The sequence below is a fragment of the Lipotes vexillifer genome, unplaced genomic scaffold, assembly GCF_000442215.2.
Source record: "Lipotes vexillifer unplaced genomic scaffold, Lipotes_vexillifer_v1.1 scaffold352, whole genome shotgun sequence".
Taxonomy (NCBI): Eukaryota; Metazoa; Chordata; class Mammalia; order Artiodactyla; family Lipotidae; genus Lipotes; species Lipotes vexillifer.
Genome location: NW_006776684.1, coordinates 1,335,993 through 1,350,433, shown reverse-complemented (window position 1 = coordinate 1,350,433; position 14,441 = coordinate 1,335,993). Strand labels below are relative to the sequence as shown.

General features: G+C 50.3%; 1 protein-coding gene across 1 annotated transcript in view; it reads right to left on the bottom strand.

Moving 5' to 3' along the window:
- The window catches only part of TECTA (tectorin alpha), a 71,053-nt gene that overhangs the window by 42,382 nt on the left and 14,230 nt on the right, over positions 1-14,441 (bottom strand). The window contains exons 6-9 of the mRNA XM_007450613.1: positions 13,304-13,716; positions 6,524-7,094; positions 4,010-4,602; positions 2,145-2,718 (exon numbers count right to left, since the gene is read on the bottom strand). Coding sequence (XP_007450675.1) covers positions 2,145-2,718; positions 4,010-4,602; positions 6,524-7,094; positions 13,304-13,716 — 2,151 coding nt within the window. The remainder of the gene's footprint in view (positions 1-2,144; positions 2,719-4,009; positions 4,603-6,523; positions 7,095-13,303; positions 13,717-14,441) is intronic.

Below are 14,441 nucleotides of genomic sequence, written 5' to 3'. Positions count from 1 at the left end.
GGGGGGGGGGGGGGGGGGGGATATTCTTAGCTCTGTCTAAGATGTTACTATTGCAAAGGCTTAGAGGCAAGGTACCCCAATAGCAATGGGTAAGCCTCACCCAGACCATAGCTTCTAATAACATTCCCCACCAAAATGAATCAGGATTTCTCGTAGTGATGGTTGATTCTAGGCTGGGGCAGGGAAGGTTAAGAGGTGATGTGAAGCATCTCGTTAATCTAGAAAGTAAGAAAACGACAGAGGCATATCCAAAGGATGTAGGAGGCAACTGGAAGGGGCACCCACAGGCCAAATCTGTCATAATTTTCATGCCAAAATAACAAATGTGATATGAAACATAAACCATTGAAACAAACAGGAATCTGTGTGTCCATGTGGATAAGATAGATAGATAATTGAGGTAAATAAATAGATGGATGGATGGGTGGATGGATGATAGATAGGGGACAGGCAGGCAGAAGAGATAGGAGGGCTCTTGCTTACAGTAAAATGACATCTGCTGACGGGTACAAGTGGAGAGAGTGCTGGAGCTGTAAACTGTCAGCATGTAATCGTCATGCTGAAGATCAGTACAAGCAAAAGTCCTCAGCGGGCACTCAGCCGAGGAGGGGGATTTTGATGACAAGCAGCGCGCTGCACGGCCTTAGAGTATTTCCCCACAGACTGCTCCTTAGTCACAAGATAGAAACGTAGCGACACAGAGTGCTGATATTTGACAACCCCTGACCAGGGCATCAACGTGCCCATCACCAGTGAGAGGAGGCTGAACAGAGTGTGCCCCACATGTGACCAGATACCACGAGGAAAACATGCCTCTCCTATGCAGGGGGCTGGGTGGGATGTAGAGCAGAACCCAGCCACGGCAAAGCATCCAACCCAAATGGAGGGCCGTTCTATTTCAAAAGGGGGGAGACTGTAATCTTTAAAAATGACAAGATCATAAGAGACAGAGAAGCTAAGGAATTGTTCCAGACTTAAGGAGACCAAAGAGACATGACAGCTAAATGCCCCATGTGGTCGCCGACTAGATCTGCACTGAGGGGTAGGGGAAAGCCATAAAGGACACGACTGGGCCAACGGGCAAAACTGAAGTGGATATTAAGTTATCGCATCAGTGTTAAATTTCCTAAAGGCAGTAACTGTACTGTGCTGTGAATGAGTGTCTTGATTCTAAGGAAATATACACTTAACGTATTCAGGGGCAAAGGGGCATGATGTCTGCAACTTCCCTTCAAACGGAGAGTCAGTGAGAGAGAGTGACAAAGCAAACAGGGCAAAATGCTAACAACAGGTCATCTGGGTAAAAGCTATATAGATATTCTTGTGATCCTTCTGTAACTTTAAAATTGTTTCAAAATAAAAAGTTAAAAAAATAAACAAACTTAGGTAGGAAGAAATATAATGGAAGAGACATAAGCAGATGTAAAGGATGGAGTCTCAGTGGTGGCGCTGGTCTTCGTGAGGGCCGACCTTCTTGGTGGGGAAGGGGTGGGAGATGTGGTCCAGGTGGGGCAGTCCTGCCTCCAGGCCTGGGTCCCGCCCTCAGCCACTTCTCCTTCTACCCTTCCATTTACTCCTCCCCCTGGGCTCGCCCAGAACCGAGGGGATTATATGTCTCATCTTCCCAGCAATTATTCTCATTACTATAAGTACTGCTGAGAGGGGTCAGATACTCTGGGTGCAAAATGAACAACCAGGCCCATGGGACTCTCTCAAGAACCATTGTCAGGTTTGCCCTGGGGAGCGGGGCTAATCTCTACTCCGGGAAAGGCACCCTGACTGATCACCATGTGCTGAAATGAATGGGGTCCTGCCTTGCCAAGAGAGAAGGCGCCCACTGAGCCATCACAAAGCTTTCCGGTCCTTTGACATGACGTGCTCCCTCCGCTAGACAGAACCAAGGGTCAGTAGCTAATTGTTCTACAACGAAGAGGGACTGTGTGATTAGAAACAACAATAGAGATGCGCAATAGTCTGGTCTGGGGGGACGAGCCTTCCAGAGGACACATCAGACTAGTGAAGATGTACAGGGTTCATGAGATTGTCCTTGAGTGCGATTGCACCAGGAAGAGAGGAAGATCCGCGGTCTCAGTTATCAATGCCCCGCCCCGGCCGGCCGCCCCCATGGCGTCACCCGAACTCACGGCAGAAGTCGTGGGTCCTCCAGGGCTGCACCTCCACGCCGGCGTTCTTGCAGGCGCTCGCGTACCGGGCCACAGAGTCACAGAGCTCGGACTCGTTGCCCCCGCTCTGGCACAGGCGGAAGAGGCAGGTGCGGTAGTAGGCGGTGACGTTGACCACGCCGTGACACTCCAGGAAGGAGCTGTTGGAGGGGTCGTTGATGATGCCGCACCTGGAACGGCTGCGGTAAAATTTCAGCAGCTCTGAGTCGTTGCCGCAGGCCTTCAGCAGGTCCCCACACTCCCCGTTGCAGATCTCCTCGAAAGTGGTCCAGCTTTCCAGGAACACCGCCAGGTTGTCCGTGCACTTGCCATTGGGGAGACAGAACTCCTCGCTGGCGTTCGCGTTGAAGAAACCGCACAAGCCCCCCGTGCAGTTGAAGTAGGCGGTGGAGAGCCGGATGTACAGCAGACCCACGTCTGAGTATTGCACGGTCACGACACCCTTGGACTCGACGGTCGTGCTGTTTTTGTTTCGATAAATTTCCAGCTTCCCCGAAGGATGGAAAAAAGGCAGTTCCACTTCCTGACTGTTCACCTGAAAATTCAAATCGCTATCATCAGTTCCAGATACACACAGGGTGCCCACAATTTCCTAGGCTGTGAATAAAGACGTGGCTCTGCCCCGTGACCAGCCCTCGGAGTAAGGTTGGAAGCTGACAGTGTGCGGAAACCACACAGACATCAACTGTTTGTTTCATGGGCATCTTTGTTTCTTTCTTTCCAGCCTCGTCTGATCCAACACATTTGCTGTTTATTTGTGTGTGTGTGAGACCCTAAGCTAGTTCCAAACAAAACTGAAGTGTGAGCAACGGTCACCGCGGACGTGCGGCTTCCTCCTGCCCCCGACGTCCTGCCTCCTCCTTCTCCCTTCAGATTTTACTTTTCCTGTGTCTCAGCCCCTTGGAAGCACACAGTATATATCTAATTATCTAGCTGTCCATCCGCCTATCTACCTATTACTATTTTGATAAATTAATTTCTGCCAGTGTGTCAATGGGAATAAAAACACAGCCCTTTCAGTTTGTGGATGTATGCTTTATTCACTGCATTGACCTTTGCTTTCTAAATTAGATGTCATGTGGTATTATGAAATGCACATGGCACTGGGAGGAGGGAGATCTGCTCCTCCCTCACCCTCCATCAACCCCGCTCTGCCACCTCCCAACTGTCAGGCCCACAGCCCTCATTTAGCCCTTTGGGAGCCTCATATGAAAACAAGGAGTTGCACTCGATGATGCCCAGGATTCCTTCTTACTAATGATCTGTGCGTCTGCATGCTTAGTGATGGGTATTTCAGACCAGGACAGCAGGGCGTGAGGCACCATGGCAGGCACCCGCTGTGCTACTCCACACGGATTCTAATCTACAGGTAAGAGATGCAGCGTAGTACAGGGTAAAGAGCACAGACTCTGGAGCCAGCTGACCCGGGCTTGAATCCCACTTTTATGGCTGTGTGTCCCGGGGGAAGTTCCTTAACCTCTCTGTGCCTCCGTTTTCTCATCTGTAGAATGAGAATAATGATGCTATCTACCTCTTAGGATGAACGTGATACTGCTTAGGATAGTGCTTGGCACACAGTAAGCCTCCTGTGAGTATTTGCTACTCTGGCAAGCTAGTTTTCTAATTCGAGGAATTCCAGCTTCACTCCAGGTCTCCACCTGATGGACTTTTATTTGGTGCTGACAGTTAGAAAATGCTCCCATTTCGGAGTCATTGCCTTCCTAGAATCCACTCACGGTCAGAGGCAGTCAGGCAAGCCTGAAGAGCGCGGCTCCTTCGCTTGGCGGGACTCATCGGAAAAGTCTCCAAGGCCACAGGGGTCTTACCTTGACCTCCGAAGCCCCGATGCCTCCTATCTTGACCTCCTGGTCGGCCACCAGGATCCGGAGACCCCGCAGCCAAGCAGGCCCTGCGTCCGGCTTCTTCTTATTGATGTCGATTTCCAAGTACTCTGGCCGCTCAGGGCAGGTCTTGAGGAGCGTGTAGGAGAACTCAACGGGGAAGGGGTAGGCGGCGCCGTCGAAGGTGTGCAGCACCTGGTTCTGGCTGAGCAGGCACACGGTCTCCCGCTTGGGGAAGCAACCCTGGTAGCCGTCCTCCACTGTGCACACCTCCTCGCCACGGCACGTCTTGTTGAAGCAGTACACGTCACCGCCCTCCTCACACAGGCACTGCACCGTGCAGTTGGCCGTGGCCCAGAAGAACTCGCCCATGGTGTAGTAGTGGCCGTCGAAGTCACAGCCGCACTTGTGCAGCGGGACGCACTGGCTGGTGCTGAGGACAAAGCCTTCGTTGCACTCGCAGCCCTCCGTGCAGGGCATGGCGCAGGTGTGGGAGGCCGTCAGATCTGAGCACGTGTCCGGGCAGCTGCTGGTGCACACGGAGTAGTGGCTGAAGCTCGGGCACTGCACCATGGACACTGACGTAGGGGAGAGGAGAGAGCGTGACAAGGTGAATGACCCAGGGGCTAACCGGCCAGATCCACCAGCACGGGGGCCTGGAGGAAGAACGCTCCTTCTGGACCAGTTGGCACCTAGAGGGAGGGCCAAGCCACCACTCACTGGGGGAAGGGAGACTGAGGGTGTGCAAGGAGCTCAACTGCTTTGGTAGAACTACGGAGCAATGTGATGGAGTGGGATCTCACTGGATCATCCTGACTGAAATAAAACTTCAGGTTCCTATCCTAACTAGACTCGACTGATTATTCAATACAGGTTTGATATTGGGTGAATTACAACCATCGAGATGGTTTAAGATCTTCGACTGATGGGCATATAAGTTGGTCTGACTTTAAAGAACACGGCCCATTCCTAGGAGGAAATAAATCCAACTCACAGGAGAAATGAAAAATCTAACTCTTAGAGGAGGAATTTGAAAAAGTGAACTTTCAAACAGGGACCAAAGAAGACTGTGTAAATGAATTCTCTGGGATATTAAAAATAAGAAGGAACCTGAGCTATCTGAAAAGAACCTGTGTGCCTATTCCCCCAGGAGACTGAACTGGAACTGGATGCCTTCTGAAGGCCCTTCTTGCCTTGGAAAGCTTCGATTCTTATTTTAAGAACATCTGAGTCTGGTTTGAGTCTGGTTGACCCCAGCAGGTGGAGGCTCAAGAGCCTGGTAGACGAGTTCTCTGAATTAAATACAATTCATCCCACTAAAATGAGAGACAGGGAGAGGAACATGGAGGGTAGGATAGTAGTACCACTAGAAAAAAAATAGCCATTATAGGCAAAAAATCAGGCAATTGGATGCTCTTGGATTACACAAGGATCAAAGAGAAGTCATATTCAATCTCAGCTTGAATCAGGATATGGATACTCCAGGCATGATAGAGGCTGGCCAGTCCACACACACAAAAACATTTAAATATACTGTCTTTTAGTAGCTTGATCAATTCTCTAAGAATTGATTCTGATACATATTGATTTATATGAATCCAACCTATACAGATAGGGAAAAAATTGCCCTCTGGCCTTGGAACTGAAAGAAACTTTTAAATCTCACCTCCATAGCACTCTCAAATGCATGGATAATAATTTTCGGTTTACTCATATGGAGAAAACCAAGGACCAGGAAAGAAACCAAATTCCAAGAAGGAATTTGGTTTTTCGTTTGCTCGTTTTTAACATTTACATAACTAGGAAAAGTGAGAGAGATGTAAGTTGTATAGAAGGAAAACATAAGATAGCGAAATTGTTCCAAACGCTCAAGCCAAAAGTGTAATTCCAAGGGGATAGCTGGATTTCCCACACTTTGGGGGCTTTTTTCCTCACCACCCGGCATTTTAGAACAAGGCCTCTTTCCGGGTCTGCTACCTGCCCTGTCTACTGCCCCTTTTGGACCAGCTGAAATGCTCTAGAGCAGGAGTCACAGAACCTGAAGGCACTGAAAGTAGAGAGGGAACATCCAAGGACAAAAATGCCATGGGGTCCATCTGGGAGGTGCATTCTTCTCCCAAAGGCTGCTCTTGATTCCCCAGGCCAGTGTCCACATGTCCCCAACAGCCGTGGGGACAGCCACCTCCAGCTCAGAAACGGCCCCCTCCCTGCTCAACTCTGCCCGGGCCACCCCTGCTAAGGGCCCTCTTCCGGCCACGCATTCCGTGTCTCCTGACCACGGATGCCCATCAGTGGTTTCTTGTTTTCTGGCCACAGGATTGGGTGAGGAGAAAGGTCAAGATGCTTTTACAGTTTGTTCTTTATCATTTGCTATATTTCAACCTCACCCTGACTCTCGGGCAATGTGTCTTAACAGGGAGCTCTCCGAGGAGCCCTGAAACCCTCTCCCGGCCCCCCTGCACAGGCGTGGCCTTCCATGTGGACAGGATGCCAGCTTACCACACCCAGTCTGGATTCGCCAGTCTCCGATCGGAATGCCCAGGGATTGGCACACGAGGGCGTAGGCCTGGATGGCCTGACACAGGAGTGTCCCGTTGTCCCTCACGCTGCACAGGTCATACACGCAGCTGTGCACGAAGGCCATGGGGTCCACGACAGTGCCACACTCCCACAGGGGCCCGTCGGTCTTGTTGAGGAAGCCGCAGTAGTCGGGGCCAAAGTAGAGGGCTTCGGTGGCCGTGTCACACTGGGTGCAATTATCCACGCAGCCCGAGTCACACTTCCAGTCGGCGTGGTAGACCCGCCAGCTCTCTCCCAGGTCTAGGACTGACATGGCTGGCCTGCCGTCGGGGCGCAGGAAGTCATCCAGAGGGTTTTTGTTGTAGTTCCCACAAAGCCCGCAAGTGGAGTTGATGTAGGAGCCTGGGATGGAGATGGAGGCGTAGTGCTGGCCGTCAAACGTCACTAAGAGCCCAAAATCCGTTTCCACGGCAGTAGACATGCCACTCTGGTAGACTTTCACCGCCCCCAGGTCTAAGGTGACGGGTAAAGAAGCCACTAGGTCATTAACCTGCCAACAACAGCAACAGCAAACAGGCAGGTGAGCAGGGGCCGGGGCAGCGGGGCCAGCTGCGGTCAGGGAAGGGGGGAGGGCGGGGCAACTCGGCGCCACAGAGAGAGCGGCCCCCAAAGGCTCGGGTGCCGGCGGGCTTGCCTCCCAGGAAGGCAGAGGCCCCAGGACCTTCGAGAGCAGGCCGGCGTTTGGGTTGTGACAGACGTGCATTGCTGAGTGCCACTCTAAACCCCTCTGGGGACCAGGTGGTTGTCGACACTTCCTGGCTGGCTCTTGGGCCAGCTTCACGTCTTTTCTTGACAGACTAGTTACCTGGCTTTTCCCCCTTTCTCCTCGAAATCCGTTCTTTAAGTCTCAGCTTAAAGGCACATACTTTCCATGACCCCCTCGCTGCCCTTAGCAGCCCGACCCCTCCTCCCAGCTGGAAGGTGCTCCATAAACTGTCCCCACCATGGAGCTTTGAGGCTGCCCTGGTGTTATTCTCTGAGTGTTTCACCCTGTCACTTCCTGATGCCAGGCCTATGTCATACCATCGTTCAACACAACAAATTTGAACACCTACTGGGTACCAAGCACGATGTTAGGTGCTGAGAAATAAAGAATAAAAAAAGTAATTGTCCCTCTGCCCCTTATGAGGTCTGGGTCTACTGAGGAAGAGGGTCGCAAATTGACATTTATGACACATACAGTTTTAAATGTGCGTTCATAGGTGATGCAGTGATGCGGTGGGAGAACGGTACCTGACCGCTGATCCAGCCTGGGGAGGGGGGGTCATATAGGCTTTTTAGGGGCAGTTAAGTCTGACCCGGGTCTTTAGAGATAAACAGAAGCAGCCAAAGGAAGAGTAGGGGGCAGAGAATTCCAGGACAAGTGAATAAAATCACGCGGTTACGCAAGAGCGAGGAGATATGGGAACAATTTGTATATGTATAACTGATTCCCTTTGCTATAAAGCAGAAACTAACACACCATTGTAAAGCAATTATACTCCAATAAAGATGTAAAAAAAAAAAAATCACATGGTTAGGAGTAGCTGCATGAGAATAGGGACAGTCATCGGGGTGTCACTGTACTGCAGAGGGAAGGGAATGGGTGGCTGGAGAGGAAGCTGGACACAGGCAGGGTCCATTCATTCAGCAGATGTCAACTCAGCCCTTTCTGTGTGTCAAGCTCTGTTCTAAGAGTTGGGGATTAGCAATGAGTGAAACGGACGAAAACCTCTGCCTCTTGGAACTGTCTATTCCTCTTCAGGAGACCAACAGCAAACAAAACCAATATGTAAAATACATAACAACATCAGAAAAGTGTTCTGCAGGAAAATAAACCTGGGAATGTGGATCCAAAGTGCTAGGGAAGAGGGTTTCTAATTTTAGACAGGAGGGTCGAGGAAGACCCCACGGGGAAGGGGATATTTGAGATGAGGAAGAAGCCGTGCAGTTATCTGGGGTGAGACTGGCTTACGCAGAGGGGACGGCCAGGCCCTGGGGTGGAGCGTGCTGGGCGCTGGGTTCGCACGGGCAAGTGTGGCCGGAGCGGAGAGCCAGGAGCAGGCAGTGGTCGGGGAGGGCAGAGAGATAAGAGCAGCCAGAACAGGCAGGGCCTTGTCAGCCATTGTAGAGACTTTGGCTGTGACTCTGAGGGAAGCCGAGAGCGAAGAGAGCGCCCAGAGCAAAAGATCGACATGATCTGACTTCCGTTTTGGAAGAATTGCTCTGAATTCTGTGTTGGGAACGGATCTTGGAGGGCCTTTGAAGCATGTTTTTAAGAGAAAACAAAACGCCACAAAAACCAAAACAACAACTTGGATTTTTCTTCTGTAGGAAGAGCTCCAAAAAGTTTTAAGTAAGAGAATGATGTGGTCAGACTTGTGTTTAAGAAAGTCCACTCTGGCCGGTACAAAGGGTATATTGAAGTAGGTGGAGATTAGAAACAGAGAAATCAGGCGGGCAACTGGTGCTGGAGGCCAGGGCTGATGAGGGCAAGGCCTGACCTGCACCCAGACGTGGAGGAGGGACAGCTTGTGGTGGACACTCCGCAGGGCCTGGGGCTTTTTGTAGGGGGGAGTGAGAAATGGGGGAAGAATCAAGAGTGAGTCCCACAGGAATGAAGACGAAGATGTAGAGAATGGACTTGAGGACACGGGGAGGGGCAAGGGTAAGCTGGGACAAAGTGAGAGAGTGGCGTGGACATATATACACTACCACATGTAAAACAGATAGCTAGTGGGAAGCGGCCGCATAGCACAGGGAGATCAGCTCGGTGCTTTGTGACCACCTCGAGGGGTGGGATAGGGAGGGTGGGAGGGAGACACAAGAGGGAGGAGATATGGGGATAGATGTATATGTATAACCAATTCACTTTGTTATAAAGCAGAAACTAACACACCATTGTGAAGCAATTATACTCCAATAAAGATGTTAAAAAAAAAAAGTGAGTCCCATGTGTAAGTGGCTTGATGAGCCTCCAACAGAGAGTTAGTTTTCTTCTTTTTCACCCTTAGAGTGCCTGGCATCTCCAGACATCACTTTTGAGGGCTGGAGTGGATGGTTAGTCCTAGAACAGCCCTGGTGGGCTGACTGTAAGTGCATGTCCAGGCTGCCCTGCACCTGTACTGATTTCTGGCACACAGAAAGATCAAGGGTCTTTAGTGCCACCATTGCTGCAACTCTCTGGGTTGTCTAGGAAATGAGACAATAGACTGTCCAAGCATCGCTCCCAAGGTTTACCATGGCTAATGGCATGTACAATTCTCTGTCCCTAGAAATTAGTATGACTCATGGGGGAAGGGAACAAAAAAACAGGCTTGAGATGTAAGCCATCCTATGAGAGCAGGAAGTAGAAAAAAAAAACAACACCCAGGGGTTGATTGATTTATCCTTATCTCCCAGGTAGCAAGTTAGCCAACAAGGCTGAGAAAAGCCACACTCTGAGGAAGGTCAGCCAGCGAGAGCGCTGGGTGATTATTGTCTATTGCTCTATGCTGAGATGTCCTCCAAGGCGGTATAATCGTACGTAAATGCCGAACACCTCCCTCGCTGAATGCTCTCCCCTCCTCTCACTCAGCCCCTGCTAACAAAGGACAGTGGTTGTGCTTCGGAGCAGAAGCCACAGGGTGCGGCGGGGGGGACTGTCTCTGGATGTCGTAAGCGTCCCCCTGCTGCATCCGATCTCGTCCCACGCACAACTGCCTGTGTCCCTACGCTGCCCATCGGCGTTGCCCAGATTTTCCCTTCTTTTTCAGCATAAGTGGTCATTTCTCCCCCTTTCTTTCTCATGCATGTCTCAGTTTCAGCCACACCTTATAGAGTCCTGTGCTTGTACCCCAGAAGGCTTGGAATGGGAGCAGCTGGGGACTCTCACCCAGCCCATGGCTTCTTATTTCTTTCCTGCTGTCCCAGTCCTCAGACCCTGATGAGCCAACGTTGATGAGTCTCCCTGTTTGCTTCCCTTCTTCTCCCTGTGTACCAGCCAGGACCCCCTTTAACCATGTCTCTCCCAGGAGTGGGTAGGGGCAAGGTTAGGTGGGAGCAAGGTCGGGAGAGAGAAGCCGCATCGCAGGACAAGGCCTTAGAATGAGAAGAACTTTCGGTGGGAATGAGTATTGAGTGCCTACCGGGTGCCAGGCTTTGTACTAGCTGTCGCATGTGAGGCTATCCTGTTTCATCCTCACAACAACCTAAGCAGGTCCTTACCATCTCCCCCTTTTGCAGATGAGGAAATTGAGATTCAGGGCTTGCATAATTTGTGGGTGACAGGACCCGACCCTCCACTGCTTCCTGCTGCCTTTGTTCAGTGCTGAGTTGAGACAGCCAAGTCCAAACTACAGCCAAGGGCCCTGCCTTCTAGACATGACACGATTACCCCATTTTACAGATGGAGAAAGTAAAGCTCAGAGAGGCCACTCAGCTGGCAGTGGTGGCCCAAGGCTTGTGCAGACCTGACCCCAGAATCAGCTCTTCGTCACCATCAGCTATTTGGCGTTGGCACTCTTTTCTCTGGTGTACCCTAAACTACTCGGTTTTATCTGGGGGAGAAAGATGAAAACTGATAAGTGTTAGTTAGAAGGAGGCATTTACTATATATGGATGTTAGCTGGCTTTCTTTGGCCCCTATTAGCATACACAATCCTAAATTGTTTACTTTGTCACTTGAGAACATTTCAAAGGGGGAAAATGCATATTCAGAGCCCAGTTCCTAATCCCAGCATATGGAGAAAGGCAACCTGTTCGTTAAGATCTGCTTGCAAGGCCCCGCCCTGCGGGTCTGGAAGTCGGCAAATCAGGCTCCTTCTTGCCTCCCACCCCCTCTTGCCTGTCCCCACTTCACCCCGGGTGGGGTCTCTGCCATCCATGGAGGCACCCTCCCCAGCAGGGCAGGTGTATTCAGAGACGCTGGGAAGCCATTTGGCAAAAGGAAAAGGGACCCATTGTTTGCTTGCAGTTGGAATCACATAACCTTTTCTTTCTGAAACATTTACATTCACGTCCACATCTCCCTGTCGCTACAGAAAATTGAGGAATCCATGCCCTACGCTCGGACGATGGAAGAGAGCCACGCAAAATTAGCAGAGCTGCTGGGCCTGAAAGCAAGGGGCTGGTGTCCCTTTCCTTCTAAAAAAAAGAGTCTGACTGTGAAGGGAAAAGAATTTTAATCAAAATGGAAAATAGGAAAATACAGCATGAAGCTTTCTTTCCACCTTCAGATATTGTACACATCATCCCCACAAGGCAAGGAAGTAGGGGATTGCTAGCAAACATTTTTCTAGCTGGAAATGTTAGCATCTATCCACAAGGACAAGTGTAGTGCTCAACAGCACAACAGAAATTTAAAAGGGAAAAACTCCAAACTTCTGCAGCCGAATTCTTACCTCTGATTTGATTTACAGAGCTGTCTCTAGGGAGACTAACCAAATACCAAGCAAACTGGCATTTTAACCACTGTAATAGCCCACTTTTCTAATTATGACACTGATAACGCTGCACAGACCTAGGAAGGGCAGAGCCAGAAAAAGTGGGATTAGTTCCTTGGTGCTGCCTTTTGTTGGACACGCTGCATCAACTAAAACTACAACACGTTTTTTAAAAAAGAAAGACCTCCCTACACTGGCATCAGTTCTGGTTTGTAATCTCTGTGATGATCTCCATGCTTGGGGATTAAGGACTGCATGGGGTTGAAGCAATCAACCCCTTGCGGTCCTGGTTATTATTGCTTGAATAAATACATGGTTGCCGTGAGGTCTCCATTAACATCATGAAACTTGGGGCCTCCACAAATTGAGTAATTGCTACTGGCTTTTTGTTCTCCCTCTTTTGTCAATGCCCCAGCCTGAAATCCAGGTAGACAGGGACAGGAGTCATTTGCATACGCTAAAGGAACCACAGAGATCCTTGTTCTCTCCCATTCCAAGCAGGAGTGGGGGATTCTGTTAAAGGGTTAAAGCTTTCAGGGGAACTTTCCACCCAGGCTTCACTAAAGAAGTCACCAAGCCCACTCCAGCTGCCTGGACAGGCAGTGCCTATGGATACGCCAGTCAGTTTGGACGTTTGGACGTTTCTCTGAGAATGAAGCCACAGCTCTTGGGTAAACAGGATGGGGGGATGTGAGGATTGTTAATCAAAAGCTGTAGTGAATTACGGGTTTGTACTTGGTGTTTACACTGTCTCCAGGGCATGGCCATGTGGCTGCCATTGTTGCAAGCCAGGTTCATGAGAAACAATTTACTTCTGTTCCCAGTTATGTCTGAGCTTGGATGTGTGTGTGTGTGTGTGTGTGTGTGTGTGTGTGTGTGTGTGTGTGTGTGTGTGTGTGTGTGTGTGTGTGTGTGTGTGTGTGTGTGTGTGTGTGTGTGTGTGTGTGTGTGTGTGTGTGTGTGTGTGTGTGTGTGTGTGTGTGTGTGTGTGTGTGTGTGTGTGTGTGTGTGTGTGTGTGTGTGTGTGTGTGTGTGTGTGTGTGTGTGAACTAAGAAGTTAAATGTACTTTAAGATAAACAGCAGATAGACATGTCAAAGAGAAAGCTTAGGTTAGCTCTTGTACAAACAAAATTTAGCCTAGTAAAGAACTTTACAAGATATTTGCACGGATCTTTACAAAGATCCATGCATCTTTTTGGTACAAAGAGCAATCAGCAGTAGATCTGGGAAAGTCTTTCCCAGGCTGAAGCACCTCCAGCTTCTCCATCTCCCCGTGAAGGATGGAGAGGGTCTCACCTTGACTTTTCCATAGCTTCCTTTGGGGATGAGAATCTTGTAGCCGTTCACCTCCACCGAGAGCTCCTTCACCCAGGAGACGGCTGAGCCCCCCCGGTGCTCGTTCTTTGCCTCCACGCTGAAGAAGGGGAGGCTGGAAGTATGCAAACACTGTCGGGCCAACAGGTAGGCACAGGAGCCTTGGAAGTGGAAGAGGAAGCCATCAAACGTGTGATAGTGCGGCTCCCCAAATACCACGCACGTGCTGGTCTCCAGCGGGCTGCAGTAGAAGAATTTGCCTTTGGGCTCGCACACCTCGTAGGGGCTGCAGGAGACCTCCTGGCAGTAGATCTCGTTGTTGAAATCCAGACAGCGGCACTTGATGGTGCAGTTCAGGTCATCCCAGAACACCTCCCCTCGCCGAAGGAACTGTCCTGGGGAATAAGGACAGTAGAACTAACATTTATTGAGCATTTACCTTCTGTGCTGGGCATCGGGCTAAAGGCTTTACTTGCCTTATACCGTTTAATCCTCAAAAGAACCCGATTAGATATGAAGTGTTGCCCTCACTTGTCAAGTGCGGAAACTGAGGCTTAAGAGAAGTTAGGTAATTCATCCAAATCACTCAGCAACTCAACTGCGAAGCCAGGATTCCAAGCCAAGTCTGTCTGAATCCGATCTAAGCTCTTGACATTATTGTCACCACCACTGGTGAGCACACTTCCATTCAAGGAAAGACACATTGTCTCACTCCATGGGATACACCAGGACACACGGCAGTCCTCGCCTTCCTTTCGGTGATAAGAGGAAGGGTATTCCGAAAGAAGGCCCTCCCCCACCCGCCGGGTAACTCGGCGACACTGTTGGTTCATTTGCTAACGTGATCATTCATTCACTCATCCACTCATTCAACAAACAGCTGCTGGGGGCTCAGTACGTGCCACAAAAGAATCAGGAGTCAGACCCACAGATTTAAACCCCAGGTCTCCTGGGAAGATTCTGGAACGGGCTGACCCCTCGCTTCCCACGTTCCCGGGCTCGTAAATCCTGCAGACACCGTTTAGGCAGAACTTACACCTACACGAGTTGTCTTCTCCCCTCCCCCTAGGCCTGGTCTAAGTCCAGCACTCCTCTCTCTTTACCCCCCGGCAGAACCTCT